The sequence below is a fragment of the Simochromis diagramma genome, unplaced genomic scaffold (genome assembly GCF_900408965.1).
Source record: "Simochromis diagramma unplaced genomic scaffold, fSimDia1.1 OVJJ01000321.1, whole genome shotgun sequence".
In the NCBI taxonomy this organism is placed as follows: Eukaryota; Metazoa; Chordata; class Actinopteri; order Cichliformes; family Cichlidae; genus Simochromis; species Simochromis diagramma.
The window spans coordinates 6406286-6430458 of NW_024386772.1; the positions used below are offsets into that span (position 1 = coordinate 6406286).

The following is a 24173-nucleotide window of genomic DNA, read 5'->3' on the forward strand; positions in this document are numbered from 1 at the left end:
TCCATGTATGAGTAGGCAATATTAATACTATACAGATCTCGTGGAGCTGATGAGCACCCAGAATTCCCAAATCCACCCGATCATTATGAACAAGAGGACCGTGGGGGCTCTAATGAAACAACAGTTCTTCTTTAGTTTGGGTTCAGTTGAGTTCAGTACATTTTCTAGATCAGGTTAGATTTGATTAAACAATTTAAATTCTATTAGGAATAAAGAAGAGAATCAAAAATGAATATGAGCTTCACCGTCATGAAATCCAAAACCACATTAAATTGAAGTGTCACCTTTTAAAGCCTCATCACCTTTTGATAAACACTAATAAATTGATTTTACAAAACTGAATGATTTTTACTTAATTTCACTTAAGAGTAAGAGCCTTTCAACTCAGTAAGATTATATAACTGATTCCACTCATTGTAGAAACACTGATGTTTGGGATACTTTAGACTTAATCTTAATTATTTTTAATATTGGAATGTTTCTTTAAATGTACATTGGATACACAAAAACTTTATACAGAGTTTCAGAGTAGTTAGTTAGTTAGTTACATAGACAGACAGACATGGACCAGAGTGTTGATGACTTTTACCCACTCAGGGACCCCACACTATAACTTTACACGGTCTAGCACTTCATGGCTGAGTTGTGGTGGTTCCCAAACATTACCACCTGTGTTACAAAGTTTCACTCGAACAAAGTGAGGTCTTTAAATTGACCAGTTTTTCCATTTCCCCCCACAAATATTGTAAAGGCAGACTGCATGGCTAGGTGCTTGATTTTATACACCTGTGGCAACGGTACCAAAACCCCCTGATGTCAAAGAACGTGGCTAGTAGTTTTGTTCATATAGAAGACAAAATCGTTTAAGACATGATTTTTAAACATTTTGTGTTGCATGGTTTGAAAAATTTATCACTGACAAGGATACCAGAAAAATAAATCAACTGAGGTTGATGATCCATTGCAAGTGCTTTCTCTGTTCTTGGTAGTTTGCTATGAAAGTTGGTACACAAATTTATTAGCACAAAGCATGGATTGTAATATAATCTTGTAGCAAGTCCTCTAGCATGACCATTTCATTAAAAGCTCATGCTGTATCCAGTGCTAAACCTACTAAAAATCATCAACACATTTACATTGCCAGCATGTTAATTCAAGTAATGTGAGCATGTAGCACATGTACAGATCAAGGAAACAGCACGGCTGCCAACACTTGGCACTGAGGAGCCATTCACCTTTTCCTGTATAGCTTAAAAGTATCTAATTTTTTGGTATGTAATCAAAAATAGAGAGAAAGAACGTTTTTAAAAAGTGAATGGGGATGGCAATTACTAAAATGCAATGCCGTAAAACAAAATAGAAATGAGTTCAGTAATTGTCAGGGTTACTGAACTGAAGTTTTAACAGTGAAAACTTTGTTATGACTAAATTCTCTCACTGAAAAATTAATCTGAGCTGTTTTTCTCCTTCACTCTGTCAGGTTCCCAGAGACTAGGTTCTAATTCAAGAGAATGAGGCCGACCCACAGATGCTCATCGCTATTACCCAGTGCCCAGTACATGTCCTGCCCTGCCTCAGGCCACTCAGAACTATGAAGACAAAAACACAGACATGGGTGATGTCTATTACATTTAATATGGCAACTAATTATTGCTAGTGCACAGTATTAACTATCAGATTAAATTTTAAAACTAATCGAGACATAGAATGATCAGATTCATTTTCCTTTAGCTCTTTTTGCCTCAAATCATTATCTGCCAGCAGGCTAAGTTTTCACAGGAGGAACCGACATTTATTTTACACAGACAGAGCAAATATAAGATTTTAATTAAACTCAAAGTCGTTTTTCAGACACAGCCTCACTGTGTGTATATTTATTCATGAAAATCACTACTGCGTGGCTCAAATGTACTCATAATTTGGAAATTATAGTGACCATTTCTGCTAATTTGGATGGCATATATTTAAGTGGATTTGTGTATGATGTAGTAGATTTTTTAGCCTTATGCATAACAATGAAGCAAAATGAAGCAAGAATGTCTGCTAAACGTCTGTGCAAGGACATTTCTCAATCAAGCAATCATACATCAGAAAAACAGAAAAACCAAGAAATGTTGTTTCGGGTAGCAGGTTGCATGTGCAGCTGCAGCTGGAAAATGACATCCACATATTGAAAGTCTATAGAAAGTACTTCACTGGTACAAATTTCTGAGAATTTTCATTCCGTTTATGAAAAATTAATTTGTAATAACTATAGCGGTCCAATTTTTAAATCATAAAATCTAGGAATACCAATAAGTCATGTGCCAACCAATTACTGATGAGACTCAAAATTGTGCACCTAATCATGTGTATACCCTTTTTTTTGTCACTGGACTTTTGATCATGACTTACACTCACCAGTCATTTTGGAAGGTACACCTTTTCAGCTGCTTGTTGATGCAACTATATAATCAATTTCATGGCAGCAACTTGCATTTAGGCATTTAGACCTGGTCAAGGCAACCTGCTGAAATTCAAACAAAAAAAAGAATCAGATTGGGGAAGAAATGTGATTTAAATGACACTGATCATTGTGTCGTTCTTGAAGCCAGACAGGCTGGTCTGAGTTTTTTAGAAATTGCTGATCTACTGGGATTTTCCTTCAAAGTTTCGAGTGTATACACAGACATGTCCAAAAAAGAGAAACTCTTCCATGAGCGGAAGTTCTCTGTGTAAAAATGTATTGTTGATGCCAGAGGTCAAAGGACACTGGCCAGACTGCTTCCACGTGATAGGAAGACAACAGTAACTCAAATAGTCACTCGCTATAACCAAGGTAACTTGAAGCAAACAGGCTGCAGCAGCAGAAGATTACACAGGGCGCCACTCCTGTCAGCTCAGAACTGAGAATACAATTTATGTGGGCTCACAAAAATTAAATAAACAGGAAACTGCAAACTATTGTCTGATCTGATAAATCTCCAATTCTGCTGTTGCATTTCAATAGTAAGGTCCGAATTTGGCATAAATATCATATAAGAATAACGTCATTCTGCCTTGTATTAACAATTTAGGATGCTTTGACAGATGTGATGGTATAGGAGATATTTTCTCGGGACACTTTGAGCCTCACGGTGCCTCATTTAAATTCCAGGGCCTAGCTGAGTATTGCTGCTCACCATATCCATCCTGTTATCACCACAGTGTTTCTATCTTCTGATGTCTGCTTTCAACGGGACGATGCAGTATATCACAAAGCTCAAATGTTCTAAAAGGGGTTCATTGAACATAACAAAGTACTAAAAGGCCTCTACAGTCACCAAAACTTAAGCCAATAAAGCACGTCTGGGGTGTGGTGAAGCTGGAGATTTGCATCTTGGATGTACATCAGCTACATAGACTACTCTGGACCGTATTTCCTTCACCTTATTAAATATATGTCCATATTAATTAGATTAAGTTATGAGGGAAAAGGTTGTCCACCCTGATACTAGCGAGGTGTACTTAATAAACTGACCAATGAGTGTAGGCAAAAGCAGTTATATGTGTGTTTAGGCTATCTCATTGTTGCCTGACAAATTCTTCTGGGACTGCAGATGTCAACTCGATCCCCGCAGCAGGTAAAACCATCCACGCAGCAACACCCAGCCAACAGCCAATTAACACGGTCTACTAGTGATGTCATTGGGGCCTTTTGAAACAGCATGAATGACAAAGAGGTGACAACAGCAAGCATCACAATAATTGTGATGAGAAGGGTACTGATTGGGGCCACTGCTTGTGATTATGGCGCAGTTGATTGTGGATGGCTGAATAGATGAGTTAATCAGAAGCTTTAGATCTGTGTAATGTTTTGTCTTTGTTCTTTTTACAAAGGACAACAGTGCTGCCAAGGCAGAAGAAGAGAAGAAGGGAAGGTGATTATTAATGCTTTCACCAGCTGTGTTTTGTAATGGGCAACAAAGATGATGATTTCATCTTTATGTTTGATGTTTACTTATTTATTGCAAATATATACATCTGATTTTTTATGAAAGATAAAAAATTTCTTTTTTCCTTTTCTTTTTTTACATCTTTGTTCAACTTACACTACCCAAATTATCCAGTAGGTAGCAGCAACACATGGTGACATCTATCACAGAAGCACGACGAGAAACAGACAACAAGCAAGATGCTTCAAGCATCAGTGGTGACTCTGCATGCTTAAAGCATATATGCCATGAGAGACATTAGGAAAAGCACCTCTCGCAGTGTGCCACTGTTTGATCTTCTCTTATTGACACAGTGATGACTATTTCTTCTGTTCATGACAGGAAACATTGTCCATGTAGATGAAAATAGTTTTCATTCAAATGTTGGGTATGTTAAAAAATAAGAAAGTAGGCAAGAAAACAGGCAAGGTCAAGTTTAATCCCCATCCCACACATGAGTTAAGACAGTTGGACCCAAATCTCAAAGTTCACATTAACCTACTTGCAGCAGCAGATAGGGTAAATTTGCCAAATACAGAAAGGACCTTGCAGCCGAGACGGCTGAGGCACAGGAAAAAATCTCAGTGTCAATTTAATGGATTTGTCTCTGACAACGCACGCCATCTCAATTTTCACATTCCTTGGCACCTGCTGAAAATTGTTTCGAGGTTCGAAACCTTCGTTCATTTGGAGTTTGAAATCTCGATTGTACTGTGACAGCGCTGAGTAGTTAGCACAGTGTTTCAGCAGCAGTGTGGGAGGGTGATTTAAAAGATAGAGACTGAAGCCAGCACACCCAGATCTCAGATAAAACACTAGGATTAAGAGCTCAAATGGGAAGAGCGTGCCTTCGTGGCTGTCTCTCGCCTGTCTCCAGGGCAATGCGAATGTTTACCCAGCTATTAATATCAAACCACCACGCGTTGCCTATCACACGGAGACAATGAGTCAGAAGGGGTTAAAGAGACAAATATAACCAGCGGAGGAATTAAGTTTTATTGGAAAAGGGCAGCTAATGCCAGGAGTAATAATTGACAAGTTAGACTGAGTAAATTGTACATAGAGATATAGTGGAGATGGGGTGAGGCAGTACTTCTATTTCAGCTGTGCAGACTAAGAGCGGATGAGTGCATTCTGTGATTGAGAACAAACACATGAAAGATAAATGAGGGACGTAAAGTGGGGTCTGTTTTAAAGGGTGGAGGGCACAGTGAAAATGCATTCTTATCTAAATTATAGTTGACAGATCCCCAGCTGTTTATGCATCTTTGTCTCATAACGGTGCATGTGCATGCATGTTTTCATAATGCAAGTGATCCTTTGTTCTGTTACCGGAACAAGTCATGGTTTGGGCTCTAACCTCTGGTTGCTGCATGCATATTTATTTGCATATTTATATTTATTTTCTCCCTTTCTTCCACCCACAACCAACTGACCTCAGGAACCAATACATTTTCATCCATTCTATTATATTGTTCGGTTTACATAGTGGTAAACCTGCAAGTCATTGTAGAGCTATCGATGTCCCTCCCGAATCCTTGGAAAAACAATCTACTCTATATTAGGCTTTAATCATTTGCTATTTTCTTTCATGTTGTACCACAAATAAAATGTAATCAAATTAAGTTTGTGTTGCACTTCAGGCATCAACCATAAAGACAGAGACGTGATGAGTAGTTCACCTTTTATTAGTAAAAATAATAGATGTCTAACAAAATATTACAGCATTGTTGCACACAATTCAGATTCATTTACATGACCACAGGTATTCTAAGCTATAACAGTATCTGTTCCTCTATCAGATATAAATATGAGCTGCCACTCGACTAAAAAGGCAGATCAGATAATGCACATTAAAAAAAAAGGTTATTGGTTTTCCTAAGTTACTGTGATTAGACGTGCCAACACTCACACAGAGAGGGACACACACATATCTACAGCTGCAGCGTTTGATCTTGCCAGTGCATTCTGTACCCTTCACACAGATGAAAGACTGGCAGGCAGTCCTGGAGGCTGACCAGCTCTAAGGCATGTTTCCTGATCCCTCAGCCCTCCATTTCCCCTCTGATTCTTCCCTTCTCTTCCCATCCTTTGTTATACTTTTCCATCTATTTATTTATTCTGAACACTTTCATTTACACCATGAAGACTGTACTTTCCGATACGCAAAGAAAGGGCAAAAGAAATGGTTAAGGTGCACCAGTGCATACAAATGTTAGGTCACGCTGAACGATTAACAGATATGTTGAGGCCAGCTGGCCAGCACATGCAGAGATTGGCTTTGGCACAGCTAAGAGAACACCTTGCTTCCCTGTCCCAATGCAAACATCTTCTCATAACCATTTCTAATACCAATCACTATAAAATGCCAACAATGACAAGATATGAGATTTAGAGTGCTAAACTTCTGCAGTATTAGGTGTCACTAGAGGTAAATCTATATACATCTTGTCATAATGTTTCCAGACACACTCTGCTTATTGAATATTCTTTCCCATCTGTCATCCTTCTCGTCTCTCCCTAGCATCCCCTCTTTTTCTTTTGTCCTTTTGTTTTTCACCCTCTCTGGGCCTCCTGAGACATGGAGCGCCCCAGGGCTTTGGGTGCTTTGGCAAACTCCATGAGGGTCGGCTTGACTGGAGGGAGATCTCTGGTGATTTCATCCACCGTCCTCTTGCTGGGACACACTCCATCTGGAGTGGGAAATGGCTGCAGGTCCTCCAATGTGTGTGGCGCTCCACGTCCGAGCCTGACGCCCAGCTCTGCGGGGGTAAAGATGGGCAAGGGGAGGGTGTTTCTCTTTGGAAGCAACTGGTGCTCCCTGACCCCTCTTTCCACTGTGCCCACCCTAAAGACACCAGAGGGACACTTCTGTGTCAGTGAACGTGCCTGCCACTGCCGGGACAGAGTCTCCCTACGAGAAGTGTCGTTCATGTTCATGGTCTGCCTGTGGGCATCAAAGGAAAGTTGAAGTTAGAAACTACTGAGGGCCTTATTGTAATTTACCTTCCCAATTAACATTTAACTGCTTTTCACTATGAGAATAATTTTCAAGTCAATCTTCATCCATATTTTATGAGAGTAAGAAAAGTTTGAAATTACAGCCTAGTGAATGTTTTCCTCTCATTTAAAAGCAACTTATCATATTATAGGGTCTTACCTATAATAAGACATGATCTCATTGGTCCTACCTGTCTTGAGGTTGAGTCTTGAGACTAACGCTGTGCCAGTCAGCAGTATAGCTCTCCCTCTGAGCCTTGTTGTCTTCCCTCACACTGCAGGTCAGCTCAGCTCCCACCAGCACGCCATTGCTCTTCTCCAGCACGGTACAGATTGGCATCTTCTCAGGTGCAGATAGATTTATCGCCTTGAGTGGGTCTTGTTGATCAGTCCTAAGGTAACAGGAAACAGTGATGCTTCAGTCGGCTTTACTTCTACTCTTCCACTATCTCTGTCCTTCTTAGTGCTGTCTATGTCCAGGCTTAGGACTGTCCACAGCTTTTATAGATGCTCTGTTTCTATTTTGGATTCATGTTGTCACTCTACAATCAGTGTGCTTGGACATCTGACACCAAGTCCTCCGTGCCTCATTCCCTGACAGCTGGAAGTTTCCCTGCAGTGGGGTTCAGGGGTAATACGGCTGAAAATCCCCTGATTCTCAAATTGAATGCTGGGCCTGCTCTTGTAATCACTCAGCCCAACTCTTTCCACTTCACCTGTGATCACAGAGGGGGAAATATTACAGAAACTATGGATGGAATAATGTAAACATGTACACAGACAGACACAAATGGTTTAGACTTAGCAGAGGAATCTTAATAAGATTATAGCCATGATATACACAAAGCAGCAAAGGAGAGCCAACCGAAGCCAACCCTGTAGAGCCAGAAACTACCCACTAATTTTCAGTCCAGTTCTTTCTTTTTTCTTTTTTGTAAACAGTTACTTAAAAAGCCATCACGTGACCCGACGGTTTTAACTAATTATAAGCCAATCTTCAACCTTCCTTTCATCTAAAAAAATCTTGAAAAAGTAGATGTAAAACAGCTTACTGATAATCTGCAGAGGGATGGTTTATTTGAAGAGTTTCAGTCAGGTTTCAGAACTCATTACAGTACAGAAGAAGCTTTAGCGAAGGTTACAAATGATCATCTTATAGCCTCTGACAGTGGACTCATCTCTGTGCTCTGTCATGGTTTGGGGGATTTTGTCAGAGTAGATTGATGCAACCCTCAGATTTTGATTCACAATGCAGTTCTATCTGGCGTGTTAAGTGTTTGACTGCTTCATTTTTCAGCATGACATTGATCCCAAACACACTCCCAATGGAGGAAAAGAATATATATATATGGAAAAACACAATGGAGCACTATTAGTCATGGATTGAAACCCCTATTTCTAAAGATGACTGAAGAATTTCTGAAGAAATTACAAAAGCTTGCCTACCATTATTCAGGTTAAAGAATAAAGGTGGCCATACCAAGCTAACTTCTGCAGTCTAATTTGATGATTGGCAGCACACGCCATCTCTTGGATCAAAATTCATGAGTAATTTGCTTGCTTATAACGTAAGATAAACAAGCAAATACCTGACTAAATATTTATAACAACATGTGAAAATTATCTAAAGTTTGTGTTAACCACAATATTTTAGACATGAAGCCAAAAAACATCAAAATGAGAACCAGGATAAAGAAATGCAAAATTATTTCCATGCTTTAGGACAGCATTTGTCAAGCTAGCTGACAAATTAGCATTTCACACACTTGCCTAAATATTGTCACCTCTGGCTCCAAAAAACAAAAATAACACAGAAGCCATAGAGGGTGTAAAATGTGAGTTCACAAACCACATTATGTCACAGTGGCAACATCCATCTTTTATATACAGTCAGTTGTGAGAAAAATGGTGAAAAAGCCATACAAGTAGCAGTGTCATTTTTCTCATGCTGTTTTTTTTTATTCATAATACAGCTTTGAATAAGTTTATACCCCCGCCAGGCTTCATGACAACATCATACCCCCTCATTAGATGCCATTACACTGCGCTGTCTCACAGTAGCAGTGAGAGCTCAGTCTCCAGTGATTCATTACCTCAGTGAAAGAGCGCCATGCAGGCCATAATCAACTCGGGTTACAGGCTGTGAAACACACACACACACACACTCACCTCTGACAGTTATCTGCTGGTCTGATGTTACTACCGATTCCCGTTTCTGACTCACTAATCCACATCAGGTACTGATATCATCATATACCAGATATCATATACCTCAGACACAGCATAAAATATAATCATCCCAAGCAAAAGAAGCCTGATGTGTTAATCGATTTTTTATTTTCTTTTAAGGTTTTTGCTGTACTGTGCCAGATTGTCTGAAAAACAAATATGATCATAACTTTGTGATTCTTTGAGTATATTTCTTGACTTCGGGTAAATTAATGCTATTCCTCACCACTGACTCTTCGTGTCGTGCATATTTAAGGCAACAGTTAAAGGCTAACATCCATTTGCCTGCAAATTCCAAAAATATTTCACTTTTCTTTCAACAATCTCCCAGCAGGCTGCCAGTACATATGTAACAGTGTCATATGAGTGTCATACTGAGAAAAGAAAACGATAAGCATCTCCTGGGTCATTGATTCAGTCATGTTATGACACCATGACAACCTTGAATGCCATTTCAGAAACCCAGTAAGTCACCATGCAAGCTCCTTCTGTGTTGAGGTCATGTCTTATTAGAAGCTACTTTATGTGAAGCAGTCAGTTGTAATACACAGAGTGACAATTTAAATTTGTGCTGTCTATTTTTTTGTACACGCACAAGCCAAAATCCAAGAGGCCATCAGATAGCCCTTTCCTAGCTGTTTTCGGGTGAGTCATGCTATGCAAATGGAGCCAGGGGTGTGTGTATAGTTTGTAAAGGTGAGCAGTGATGAGGTTAGGTCTGTCACAGTGATCACCCCCCACCGTCCTCGTCTGTCCACCCGCACAAGGCCTGGCTCGGCCGGGAAGAACTTTGTGTTGCATAAGAGCACCGCCACAGCTGCTGCAAAGTGACATTTAAATGAGCTGTCACCGCGAAAGAGATAGGGAGTAGGTGGGAAAACAGAAAGAGAAGGGCAATTGCAGGATAAAGCAAAGGCTTGTCAGGAGGTGGTAAATATGGCAAAATATTGTGAGAGGGGAACTTTAAGTCGGATTTATTTGTAACACGAAAATGACTTTGGGAGGAGAGAGGAACAGGTCAACCTGACACTTATACTTGATAATAAGAAGGGATCTGGCTTTGTATTAATTCCTGCACACAGTATCAACTTTTGTGCTTCATATAACTCAGTTGTTACCAGTTATTTGTGTATCTGTGCGCCATTGTACCATCGGGCTGGTGCCGTGTTCAGACATGTGCCCTCGACAGTGTATTGCTCTCTCTTACATAACAATAACAAACAGCTGACTACCAAAACACCATTATCACCATCCATCTTGCAACCCGGCCTGGTCTCACTGGGACGGTCAGACGCTGGACATGCCGCTTCAGAACAGGGACAGAGTCCAAGCCAGCCATGGATGCACAGCTGACGGGCCACATGAGAGTATACAGACAGATGAAGAAGATTCTTATGTTCCACTTCAAAAGACTGTTGCTCCCATGCCACAGTTTCCATTGCTCAGTACGCTTAACTGAACGTAATTTTAAATATCATTGAAAATTAGAGTCTAGTTCACTCGTTTGAATTTATGTAACTTTATGAATAGCAAGCAACCTGACATGAGAAAGATGCATGTGGCATTACATAAAACAGGCTTTAGGCTGGAACTTTATTTCAAGGTAACTTCACACCAAAACACAAACTATCGCATACTTGTATAAATCTTTCACATTTTCAGCAAATTGCTGAACAGGAAAAACATCCTTCCATCTCAGTCACGCAAACAACCAACTTAAAAATTCAACTTACAGTACTCGCATTGCATTTCTTTTTGCTATTCTTCAAATATTTTAAACCACATACAGATTCAAATGAGTTAAAGCAGTGATCATGCAAACAATCTTTCCTGTAAAACCTTTAGAGGAAAGTCTGACATCAGATCGGTGTGCTATTTATTCCGCGTTCTTACTGATCATATGATTGAATGAAATGAGTGCTGATAATCATAGGACAGAACTATAAAGAAGCATTGCTCAGAAGAACATAGTTACCCTGAAGGTTCGCAACACATGAACAATGAACCGCCTACAACCCCGATAACACTCTTTGGTGGAGAGAAAAAACACAGTTAATACTCATCCGTGGGATTCATTTCAAAATCTGCAAATCTCCTTTTAGAGTTCGGCCAGACTAAACAAAAAAAGAGTCAAGCTAAATGAGAGAGGGGAATATTTCAGCCTAGAACTTCCAAAAAGCAGCAACAACACTGTATGAGGCAACAAACACTTGAATAAGAGCTATGCAAAGCTGTCAACCAGGTCTCCAGGGTTGATGACTACTGCCCCCTGCTTTGTGTCTCTTATTACTGCAGCCCATAGATCTTGGGCTCAGTCACTCAAGTTTTCATCATCTTTTTCGCTCTGCTCCTCCTCATCTTCCCCTCCTCCGTTCATGGCCCCTATCCTGGCCAGCAGCAGCGGCAGGTTTACGGAGAGACCCGGCGTCTCCTCGTCAGAGTCATCCTTTGGAGGGTAGAAGCGTTTTGCCTTTGCCACAAAATCTTCAGCTATGTCTAGGTACAGGAGACGATCCTGTAAAGAAGGAGAAAAACGACAGGCTGAAGCAAAAGAACGGAACCAAATATGAACACAGACAGAAAAAAAGGTGGGATTTTTGTTGTATCCATAATATGCCAACCTTTCTTTGTGATGATACAAAGCTGAATGAAATCTGAGTTTATTTATTTTTTAAAAAAAGCCGAATTAAATTGCAGCTTCCTACTCTTTTGATGTCACAACTTAAATAAAACTGATATTATTTGGACTAAACCACTTAACCCATCGTAACTCATTACAATCTACACTATAATGAGAGCTGGACAGCCTTGGCAATCTATTAAAGAATAATATTGATCATATTTGCCCATGAATGATCCAGTTTATCTACTTGTGACTCGAACTAAACTTCACAGGGCTGTTTTCAAACCTTAATCAGAAGGCAATAGCAAAGTTAATCTGATTTAGTATGAAGTCAAAGTTCAGTGATGGTGCACTTCCCACCAGCAAGCCCCGTTTTCTCACCAGGATGAAAAGATATCTTTCTGGTGGTGGTTCTTTGTTGCTGTTGAAGATGGAGGTCTCAGAGTGAAGTGTGTGAAGGAGGGCACGTGCTCTCGGGGCGTTGCGCATGCGGTCATGTGAGCCCCCAGCAGACACAGCCAGCAGAGAGTCTGCTTCTGCCATAAAACCTGGAAAATATGGCAGATAATCTCAGCATGGATTGTCAATAATCTCTCAGACTATAGCATGTCTCATCAGTCAAGCCCCACCTAGATTTTCCAGGATTGTCTTCCATTTCTCTCTGACTTCTCTGCGTGTGTCTCTCATGGCCTCGATATCAACACTCAGACGACGATAGCCCTGGACAAGAAAAGGAGAATAACCTCAAAAGGCATTTAAATTAACCGGATAATCAAATAACCTCCAAAAAGTACTCACAATGCAATGTAAAATGTTGCATTTCAAATGTAAAATTTGAACTGCAACTTATAGAGTTATTTTTAAGCTATTTGTGTCAGATTTTCTTTTTTTCCACCTTGAAATAACACATTTTTGTTAGTCCCTGCCCCACATACCGTGGAGCCCATGCGGGTCTTCTGCCTGGCCTGCAGCAGAGAGTAGAGCACCCGGTCATCCTGTCTCTCCGAATGGCTGGGGTCTCCCGGCTCACTCCACAGGTTTGTTTCCTCATCTCGACGCTTCTGGACTTCACGGGTAAAATAGTCCAACGGATCCGCACTGTGCGGTCAGCCAACGCAGACAAGAAGAGACACGAGCTGTTAACACAAATTCAAACATTGGCTGTACGTGATATACATGATATGCTTGTCTGTGTCATCTTACGGTACTAAAGGCTGCTTTTCATCTTCTTCTTCTTCATCATCAGCAACACAGCAGCAGCAGCAGAACTGCATGCAGAACCTGTTAAAGGCTGAACCCATCTATTAAGAACAGAGTCAGCTGGTAGTGGATGTTCACAATGTCAGATAATCCAGAGAGAAGTTGTGTTTCAGTTCTTTCACAAGTGGAACGCCCTCTTGGATGCCAGAGGAGAATCTGCCACAGTCCCTGTGGGATGCTCTGTAGAGATTCTTTACAAAGCGGACCTTAGCCAAAACCTATATTTTGGCAAAGGAAAAAGCAGCTGTGACAACATTCAAGCCCTCCACTAATAAAAAGAACAAATAAAAATCATCATAAATAAGAACAAGTAGGAAAAAAGCTACAAAATAAAGGTCACAGATCTAAAACTCTACCAAGTTTTTAGCTTCCCATTTTCCAGGATTTCACTGAAGCGCCAAATTGATGAGAGGTTTTCCCTCCAGATTATTGGCCTGATGGAAAAGTGCTCAGGCAGATGACGGCAGCCCAAGGACCGATGCTTCTCATCAGCTTTACATGGAGGACAACAAGAGCAGTGGGACGCTTGTGCTCTCATCGAAACAAAAAGAAACACAAATTCCCACACCCACATCCTCAGAAGACAGTCACAGCACAATCATGTGAGCTGCTTCATCTCTCAAGCAATGTGTTTTGCCCCAAGGACAGCAGATCTCTTCTGCAGCAGTAAGATTAATTACACTCCATATCAAGTCTGCCGTTGCAGTGTCGATTCAGGGATTATGCAACTGGATTATTTAGCATTACTTAATCGTGTTCTGTGTTTAAATAAAAATTTTCTTTGGGGAGTATCAGTTTATTTTTGAAAACTTTTGAAAACGCTTCATGCTTATTTTTGATTACGTCACACAGAGAACAGTGACCTCTGGCAAAGTTCTGTGAGGGCAGCAATGAAAATCATGCAAGGCTGCAGACACAGGGCGTTATTATTCATAACATAAGCACCCACAGAGAAACATATGGGTAGAAGCTACTCTTGTATGTATGTATGGATGGATGCAGGGATGGATGGGTAGATAGATACCCTTGTACAAGGGTATCTATCTACCTATGTTAAAAAATATATTCAAAAATAAGAGCACAAGATTTATACAAGTTAATACAGATACTGGTTAAATATGTGAGTTGAAGGAAGTCAGAGCTAGATCATCTTTTCATATATTTTATTAGATGTAAGACACTGTTTAAGACTCAGTAAAAAATCTTGTTCAGTAGTGATGAGCATAAATTAAAATGTTTGTATAAACAAATCAATTTAAAATTATAAAAAACACAGTTAAGTATTCTAAGCAGGGTTTATGTAAATAATCTTTGTGGAGGATACGAAAGCACAGACATAACAGCAGGAAATAAATGGAAAAGTAAAACAAAAGACTGGCATGTAAAACTACTCTGATAAAAGGCACCAAATCATTGATATCATTATTTATTTTCACTTCCAACATTCCTTCAGTACAGTAAGTATTGTAAATGAGTCCTGATTTATTATCCAGATAATCTTAATAAACTTGTTTTTTAGGGCTTAATGATTTCTGAGCGTGACTACATACACAAGCTTATGAAGAGTAATGCCTCACAGTCGTGTGGGTGTCACAGTTACACCACCAAGCGTTATTACCGTTACACCAATATAGAAAAGTTCAGGGAAGACCAGCGCCCTCTTCAGGTCAACTTCACAATAACTTCAACCAACTTCATCTTTTACATTCTTTTGATTCCAGATGTAATCCTAAAAATTGATCTTCTGAGGTACATCATAACACTGATACACAACTTAAGCTGCAGGGGATGTCTTCTTTTTTTTTTTTTCCATGATTAAAAACATTAACAAAACTTCATTCAGTGCCACACCTCAGGCCACAGGGGGCCTAATCTAATTATAGCAGTATAGTAATAACCTTTCATGACAAATAAGTCAAGCTACTTCAACACAAGGCCACTTGAGGTTATTGGCAAAAAAAAAAAAAACATTAGTATCCGTAGCATCCTAACCTATGAACATTATCTTTTGTACCAACTGTCTAACAGCCTGCTGATCTGAGTCCTGGTTTGAACTCCTGGCTGATCCCAAAGTGCAAAACAAAAGCAGCATTAAAAAAAAAAACAATACAGTAATTAAATGTTTGCTTTAATGTTGCACTATGGCACAGAAGCTGGTGTCAAACCAAGAACGCTTCACTGTGTGGATCAGTGGTGTCTCCCTCTAGTGGTGACCAGATAGCAGAGAGCCCCCTGTAACGTATCACAGTGTAGTAAAGTAGAAGAAACTGTGTAGAAATATGGCTGTGAAGTGCAGGCAGGTGCCTCAGAAAAACGGTGCAGTGAAAAAATAGACACACACACACACACACACACACACACACACACACACACACACACACAAACAAGAAAAAGCAGTAAATCAATGACTAACAATGTGTGCAGAAAGATAAGGCTCAGAGAGACAGCTGTTTCAGTCATACTACTGTTATAGCTATTCTGTAACACAGATTCCAACATTGGGAATCACTTTTTTATCCAGGTCTTGTTTCTGTAAAGTCTCAGAAAACAGTTTTCATTACATGGCGAGAAACATAGCAAACGGGTTACAGGTCCATGCAAAAATTTCCGCTTGTGATTACACTTAAACTTCCCCAAAATGATAGAAAATGTTTAGTCTTTGATATCTGAATAACTCCTCACTTTGTGTGGCTGAAACATGGGAAATGTCTCACATCTCCTTTGCTTAAAGTTGCAACCTCGTCAGGTACATAATTGCATCCCTTCAGCTTGGGAGCATTCAGCGGACGCCGTGACGGCCAGTTTTGGCTAGTGACCTTTCAAGTGACCACTTAAAACTTCTCTCTAGTTTTGAGAGTGGTGGTGGTGATGGTGGTGGTGGGAACGATGAGAGGGCCGCACGTCGATAATTCGTTGGCGTAAATGGGACATGAACTCAAACATTGTGGCTGCCAGACTCTGGTGGATGAGGTAGCGTGGCAGACGGCCCTGATGAAACAAAAAAAAAAAAATTGCTTTTTAATATTTGTATTACATTTCATATTCCTTTGTTTTTGATCCTTATCTCACCTATATCTGTTACATTTTGCCTTTTTCCTGCACACTTTCTATTTATACACACACACCTGTTCAACTGCTCGTTAACACAGATATCTAACCATCAATCACATGGCAGAACTTCAGTGCATTTAGGCACGTAGACATAGTAAAATGCTTATCTGCTGGGATTTTCCCACATAATCATCTCTAGAGTGGTCCAAAAAAAGAGGAAATGTGCAGTGAGTGGCAATTCTCTGGGTGAAAATGCCTTGTTCATGTCAGAAGCTAGTAAACTTTTTTAATCTGGTGGGAAGCAAGGCTAAAGACCAAGATAATGAGACTGGAAAAACATTGCCTGGTCTGATGAGTCATGACTTCTGCCACAATATTCGATTGGTAGAAAAATTCCAGGGCGGTGCTCGGGTAACAATGTGGGTTTAATGTCACTGCTTAAGTAATGTTGACCACAGTATAACCATCTTCAGACAGCTGTTCTCAGCATGATAACGTACTATAACACAAACTGGTTTTATATGTGACGCTATCATGTAAAATGGTCCCAAATCTCTGAGGAATGTTTTATGCACCTTGTTGAATCTTTGCCATGAAAAATTAAGGCAGTTCGGAAGGCAAAAGGGGGCCCAACCTGCTGCAGTGTCCTGCTACAAAAATCATTTAGAAAACAACTTCTTTCTAATCGTACAAAGGGAAAGAACATCTTGAATATTGTAAAAATAAAGAAAATTCAAGAGTAATTCCACCATGTGTTTTCACACCTTTAAGTCTGTGTTGAGGACCCAGATGAAAGTGCAGATGGATGGGTTACTGCTGGATTTGAGGACCACAAAACCTCCGGGCCCATTTTCTCCTCTGAGACCAGCAGTAAAGGAAAAAAAGACAAAGTTATACAAGTTAAACTAACACAGATGCCCTTTGTCAAACCGATACAATGTTCTAATTTACTGGATCAGTGACAAGGCCAGAGGCAAGGTCTGACCTGACATAGCGATTGCTTGGAGGTTTGGCATCGTGGTTGGTTGCTATGCCAGCAGACAGGTAACGGTCTCGTTTGCGCTCCACTCGGCGAACATTAACAAAGTCCCTGAAGGAAGAAAAATCAATCACCCAATCAACACACTTTATTCAGACCTGAAGAAAAGAAACGATACAGATGGGACAGCAAGAACAGATGACAGAAAGAAAAGTCGGTAGGATGTTGTGCTGATGTACCTCGCAGAGACAACTCCCCCTGCTGCTCCAGCAGATACATCATATGAGACAAGAGTGTTGTCGTCAACTCTCTGAAGGATCTGAATATAAGACGGGAAGAGATATCAAGCTGTAGCACGCCACAGGATTACAGTGAAAAATGTGCAAAAACAGCAGGAAGACTTCTGACCTGGCAGACAGAAACTGTTTTGTTCCACTGAACCATCTTCTCCGGCTGCAGGATCACCTCCTGATACACAAGCTCAGCAGGACACTGCATGAGGGCCTGAAGAGGAGAAAAAAACAAGGCTGTAAACTAATGTCCAGCATAGCCTACAGTTACAAGAAAAAAATGTCTATAAGACATGACACCTAATTGCTGTCTGCATGTACTTTGGGCTATTTTCTACCCCTTTCTTTGGGGTCCTTAGGGACTAAGTAAAGCGCTATACAAATACAGGCCATTTACCATTTACTTTCTGTTGCAGATGATATGAAAATATCTAAAGCTCTCTTTTCTGTATGGTGCACTTTTTCCCTCCGAAGCAAAGGTCAGAACAGGCCTTACTTCACTAATCTGTAATGGCCTGTCTGACTACTTTCAAAACAGGATCTTGTGTCTGTTTATGACCATTGTCTTGTTGGAAATCCCTATTATGTAATATTTACTTGTACAAAGAGCGTTTTGTTTCAGTGACGGTTGTTCCATGCCAGCGATGCAAATGTTGTCATCGAAAACTAGTCAAGAGGTTCTATGTGGAAGTCTACATACCCTCTATATATAATATATAATAAGAACTGTTGCAGCAACTTTTCTTTAGTGTCTGCAGCTCTCAATCGACACATCTACAAGACACTTTAATCCTGGCCTTACATCATTCATTTTGCTTTCCATTTTGTTCATACAGTATATGGCGTTTTAATGTGCCTATCTAGCTTGGAAGGAAAAGCAAGATTGAAATAAGTCTGCCAGATAAACATCACACTGAAACACAAGAGTAGCGTGTCAAAGAAAAAGTACATTTGAGACTGCTGCAATAATAAATGCACAGTTGTAAACCTTGGAAAACAAAGTCCCTTCAGTTATGAGGTCTCCAATAAAGAGCAAACTTCCTCTGAATTCCTTAATGGGAAGTTGTATGCACATGAATCAGCTTTTTCTGTGCAAGGCACCAAGTCTCTGTTGTATCGAATTGGATTTAGCATGCAATTAGTCTTGATTATTTCAGCAGCAGAAACTGTGCAAATACAGGCCCATCAGCTGCAAGAGAACTTGATCCATTTGTAGCAGAGTGTTAGGAAGAAGTGTGACAGCTGACGGATTCAGAGCCTGTTCTGCTCTTTACGCTGACATCTATAATAATGGAGTCCAAGGCGATATGAGTTGTATATGTAAAAAGACCAGGGAGGCATGAAAACATATCTGAATTCACCCTATTAACAAATGCAGTCTATCTAAACATGATGAAAATGTAGCATCTCTCTGTTTATCTCTCTATTTGGTGAGATACTGAATACACTAGAAGACTGTTGCACCTTGAGGATGAAAGTCTTTCCATGGAAAGGAACTTCCAGAGTGTAAACTGAGTCGCCCATTTCCTGTCATGGGAGGTGAAAAAAAGACACAGTATTACTGACACTTTCACTTTCATTTGAGTAAAAACAGATATGAATTAATAATGCAGGGATAATAAACTACTAGTAAGACAGGTAATGTAGTTTTCATTGTAATTAAAAGAGATGATGCAGAAATACACCTCCTACAGAGAAAAATGCTGCATTGCTAAAATTAGGTTTCAGTTGGGTGTTGTGGTGCCAACATACCTGTTTGATTACATTCTTAGCTTAATAGTGGTTCTATGAGAGTTTAAAGGGATTTGATTGTGGGGCCTTTATTTTCCCCTCAAAAAACAGCTTTTAATATAGTGTGTATACCTGCTCAGGGTGAAAATTAGCTACAGTTCTGAGCAAAAGTCTTGAGCCTCCTCTCATTTCTGTATATTTAGCAAGGAAAATTGGAAATGGGTGCAGCGATTTAGTGAAACCAGATGCTTTTACCAAACTGGCAGTGTGGGTTTTTTTATCATTATCATGCTGGAAAAAGAAGCCTTTGTCAATCAGATGCTTTTTAGCTTGTATTTCATGTCAAATCGAAATCTGATGGCACTCTTCTAGGTTCATAATTTTAACAAGATCCCTGAGACCACTGGCTGAAATGACAGAGAACTCACTATGTTTCACAGATGGCTGTAGACACTCCCTTTTCTACCTCTCTCCCGACTTCCTCTGTACATATTGACGACTATTTGAATAAAAATTTTCAAATTTGGATTTATCACTCCATGGGACTTGTTGCCACTGATGTTCAGTCTAGTTCTTATGTAATATGTCATACCTCGGCATTTTCTCTCTGTGCTCCTTCATTAAAAATGGCTTCCTGACAGCCACCCTTTGACTGAGACAGTTTTGGATGAAACTTTAGTGATCAATTGAAAAGCAAGCTGCATCTCTGAGGTCATGAGTCAGGTCTTTGTTGGATTTTTTCCCTTTTCTTAAGAACATAACTTTCACATGTTGATCATATGATGTAAACACTTTGTTTTAGGGTTGCCACTTCTTCTTTTGCCTTTTACAAGAAAGTTTTACTCATCGACCGCAAAATAAAAAGACACGAGGGATGGTTCAAGACGTTCCCACAGTACTGTAGTAGCTAAATCTGACAAAAGGTATTGCCTATTTTATGAAATCAGTGCTTTTGTGCATCACTCCTCAAATATAAAGAAGAGAAGAAATAAAAAAAGAAAGAAACAATTAAACTGCTGCTTGAGATGGCTGGCTCCTGTGCTTTAGTCATTTTTTGTAACCTGGCGTGTGTAGGAAACTGCAGGATCAGTATCTTTCAGTATCTCTGTCGGTTATATCTGTGATTCACAGTTCATTGTTGCTTATCAGCTGCCTAAAATAGAAATGAGGCCATTAAATTGCCATCTCTATTGCTGATCGCAAGAACTATAAGGGACACTTTGATAGGCAATTGAATCTTTAAAACCAAAAAAGTAATTAGGTGTCACAGTGAAGACAATAGTATTGATTACAAGTTTTCTATGAGATATGTTTGTGTTAAAACAAAGGCACCCTGAACACTCTGTCTGTCATAAAAAGAATGCACGAGGAAGCAATGAAATCTGCGTCAGTGATATGATCTTTTAGTTATGTAAGCAATCGTCTTAACTGTGCATTCAAACGTGAACAAGACAGGAAAGCTATTCATTCAGTGGATACATCCTGGAGTCATGTACTCACATTGTGTTTTTCAAATTTCCAGTTTTCCTCCTGGGCTAGGATCTGTTCCACCACAGACATTGCCTCATAACCCTGTCTCACATACTCCTTCTCCTGGAATAAGAGTGAGAGGAGTGAGAAACGAAGCAGAAAATCATCATCAGAACAGGAGTCAGTGGGACTGATTATAAAGAGTATAACAAAAGCTACCTGAGCAGTGATAGCTCTACGCCCAGGACCCTCCTCATCAGGCTCCTCGTCAGAGTCTGCAGACACAAGTTCAAGACCATAACTCAATTTTTGGGTTAAATATGAAATGTACAATCATAATAGAGATAATAAAAAACCCTAACTAAGAAACCACTTGCACAAACATTCACCTGCGACAGATTCAGGTGGAGAGTAGAACTGTCCATCTGAGACAGCGTGAGAGTAAATAGGGGCTCGTTCACAGGCTGCATTCACTGCTGCTATGTATGCTGAGGTCACAAAAGAAAAGAAGTTAAGAATCAGACAGCTTTGTGTAAGCAGCATTTGAACTTATCGGGCACTGTTATCCTACCTCTTTCATCATCAGTCTCCTGAGGGAGAACTTTGAAGTCAAGGAACCAGGTCTCCAACCAGGCGACCACAAACGAGGTGATGGGCAGAACATAGCCAAAAGCATTTTGCTTCTTCAAAATAGAAATCAAAGACTACTTTTACTACTTCAGCTTCTAAAACAGATGAGTGTGCTGCATTTGATGTTGGTTCACTTCCCTAATGTCAAATGTGAAAAGTTTACAAAGCTACATAAACTAATTTTGAACCACTGCAAAAAAAGAAATCACATAAAGTCTTATCAGCTCAGACTGTGAATAACTGCCTTTGAATGCAGAAGTGAAAAAGTAGAAGTGGTTTAAACTGATATGCTTGCAAACCGTTCACATAGACAAATACAGGCTCTGAAAGTGTTAGAGTAGCAAAGAGAGGACACTCACATTCGATATGATAACTTTGACAACGAGGAAGATGGTTGTTACCAGAGTGGTAATCTGAAGAGTTTAAAAAAAATGTTAAATAGCTCATGTCCGGCAAATAACATATAAGACTTTACATTATCTATTCAGTGTGTGTTTAACTGTAACTGAGATGACTTACCGCAATAACCCACCAATGCCTCAACCGAAAACCAGCATAGGCCACTTGAAGACACAGGAAACGAAACAAGGCAAGGAGCTGAGACAAGGAGGAAGAAGCAGAAAAAGAAAATGACCTTTCATTTTAATTACATGTTGACGTTGCAAATGATTTCCCCTTGTGTGTCTATAATGATTCAATCTGCCAACCCAAAAGGAGGAATTACAAGAGCAGGTTACACATAAGTAACTGCTCATTGTGATCAAAGCATGATTGAAATAACGTGGTAATAAATGACCCATCATTTCAACACTGAATGCAAATAAACACAAATTTGGATTGACCCACTTACAGTAATGTCAAAGAAGGATGACTTGAAGTTATAATGGACGACCTCGTTCTCTAAACTGTCCCAAAGTGAGTTTGAGATCTGCAGAAGAAGAGGGCAGAGATCACATCAAACCAAGAGTTAACCATTAGTTCTGCAACAGCAACAAGAACAGTGAAAGCACACACTCACGTTAAGCTCAATAATCCAGAGAAGGGTGATGAAGAGAAGGTCGAAGGTCACAAAGAGACAGAAAGTGCGCCGCACGTCAGAGATCTTCTTGCGCTCTGCAGGTGGTGTCAACAGGTACGGGGATGGGATGGACATTGATGTAGAGTATGAAGCATTCAGGGAGGCGATGGCGGGGAGGCTGCCCCCGAGCTCCCCATAGGCTCCACCATGCATTCCTGCTGTGACACAGGAAAATCCACCTGCAGCAAAACAGACATAAGTGGGTGGTTGTCATGTTTAGCGCTGCTTCTTCTTCTTCCGGCTGCTCCCTATTGGTCATCAAAGCAGATCATCTGCCTCCATCTCACCTCCTCTGTCGTGGTTGCCCTCTACATATCCTCTTTCACTACAACCATAAATCTTCTTTGTGGTTTTGCTCTTCTCCTCTAGTCTGCCAGCTCCATATTCAACATCCTTTGTTCAGTATATCCACTATCCCTCCTCTGCACATGTCCAAATCCTCTCAGCCTTGCCTCTCTTACTTTGCCTCCAAACCGCTCCACCTGAACTCATTTCTCATCTTGTCCATTCTGGTCACTCCCAACAATAAAATATTAAAATCTTTAACTCTTCCACCTCCACCTACTGTGTTTTTGGGGTTGTTTTTGTTTGGGTTGTTTTTGGTGAAAACAGCAGACGATAACTAGCCCTCAGTGGAGTCTCGTGATCTCCTTTCACCTCCCTATGGTGAAGACAAACAGTAAGCGTTGCTAGTTTTGCCTTATTTTACAAGAACAAACAGCCTGTGTGTTTGTGTTAAACGATGAGTGTTATATCTGATCTTCCGCCAAAAGCTTTTTAAAATGAACGATCCCAACGTTAATACTGCGTAAAACATGTGACGTGACTTCTTGAAAGCAAGTCTGTAGTCACGAATCATTAGCTGAGGGACATTTCTGGTGTGACATCAGAGTCTGGGAGAACAATTCCCACGGAGCAGGAAGACAGCGGGTTTTATTACACCACTGAGCCATTATTGAGCCGGAGGTGAGTTTCAATCACCTCTGGACAAACTCCGTAACATCGGTACACGTTGACAGGTAGATGTGATCAAGCATGTCTTATCTATTAACCGAAAGAACATCAATTAAGTTAACAAACCGCTAAAGCGGAGTTTAAAGTCAGGTTAAGATCCCGTGACTCCCCTAGCCTGTTCACTTGTGCCAAAAACAAAACAGCCTGAAGGTCCGGGAGCTAATTCCTGTTAGCAAGCTAACTCAACGCTGTCAAACTGTCAAACACAAGACACGAAGGCAATAATGTCAGGGAACAATAGCTAGACTCAAGTCTTTCTTCTAGAAAAGCACGGACTGGATAATTAAGAGATAACCAATAGCCAATGTTGTTAGCTGCCGCTTAGCTTACACTGTTCGCTTCGATAACAAGTTGGTCTCACTTGCGGAGAAACAAATACACTCCTCAAACGTAACAAAACGGGCACGCTAAGCAACACTGCGAAACTTGGCAGAAATCCTTCTTTAAGTATTTCATAAAGCAAACTCAAGGTATTGAACTTACTTGATTTACAGTAGCATCATCGCTTTACGAAGTCTTCCGGACTGACATTCCAAAGAAGAAGTATCACAACAAGATGAATCGCTCACCCGCCGGGTGTCACGTGATCACCATCGCAACTCTCTCCCTGCCACCTGCCACACGCTGAAGTTTCACCCTAGGTTTTTGTATTCGTGTGTGTGTGTGTGTGTTTTTCTTTTTCCCGTCATTTGGCATTTTCAGTACACGACCAAGCTATCATATAAAGAGGCATGTTTTTTTTTTTTTATTAGTACTGCTCTTGCCCGTGGTTTTGGCTTTTTGATTTTTAGTGACCATGTGCAAAATCCAGATCGTCTTGCTGCTGAAACACTGCATTACACTTTTTATTGATCTTGTATGTCTC

At 40.2% G+C, this 24173-nt stretch overlaps 3 protein-coding genes across 3 annotated transcripts; all 3 read right to left on the reverse strand.

Moving 5' to 3' along the window:
• Positions 1–5623: 5623 nt before the first annotated feature.
• Positions 5624–7438, reverse strand: LOC120742267 (titin-cap (telethonin)). Its single transcript, XM_040045503.1, has 2 exons — positions 7145–7438; positions 5624–6900 (listed from the first exon to the last, which is right to left on the reverse strand). The coding sequence occupies exons 1-2, from the start codon at positions 7291–7293 to the stop codon at positions 6510–6512; spliced, it is 540 nt and encodes a 179-aa protein (XP_039901437.1). The 5' UTR covers positions 7294–7438; the 3' UTR covers positions 5624–6509.
• A 3247-nt stretch (positions 7439–10685) lies between these two features.
• Positions 10686–14155, reverse strand: mreg (melanoregulin). The gene is made up of 5 exons (XM_040045446.1): positions 13009–14155; positions 12741–12903; positions 12435–12525; positions 12187–12353; positions 10686–11697 (listed from the first exon to the last, which is right to left on the reverse strand). Exons 1-5 carry the CDS (start codon positions 13104–13106, stop codon positions 11494–11496), a joined length of 723 nt encoding a protein of 240 aa, XP_039901380.1. The 5' UTR covers positions 13107–14155; the 3' UTR covers positions 10686–11493.
• Positions 14156–14477: 322 nt separating this feature from the next.
• stard3 (StAR-related lipid transfer (START) domain containing 3) lies at positions 14478–23903 on the reverse strand. Its single transcript, XM_040045398.1, has 15 exons — positions 23792–23903; positions 22235–22473; positions 22067–22144; positions 21736–21813; positions 21576–21629; positions 21158–21269; positions 20976–21074; positions 20806–20861; positions 20617–20709; positions 18850–18912; positions 17504–17599; positions 17335–17414; positions 17102–17206; positions 16881–16974; positions 14478–16053 (listed from the first exon to the last, which is right to left on the reverse strand). The coding sequence occupies exons 2-15, from the start codon at positions 22445–22447 to the stop codon at positions 15910–15912; spliced, it is 1365 nt and encodes a 454-aa protein (XP_039901332.1). The 5' UTR covers positions 22448–22473; positions 23792–23903; the 3' UTR covers positions 14478–15909.
• Between the last annotated feature and the right edge of the window lie 270 nt (positions 23904–24173).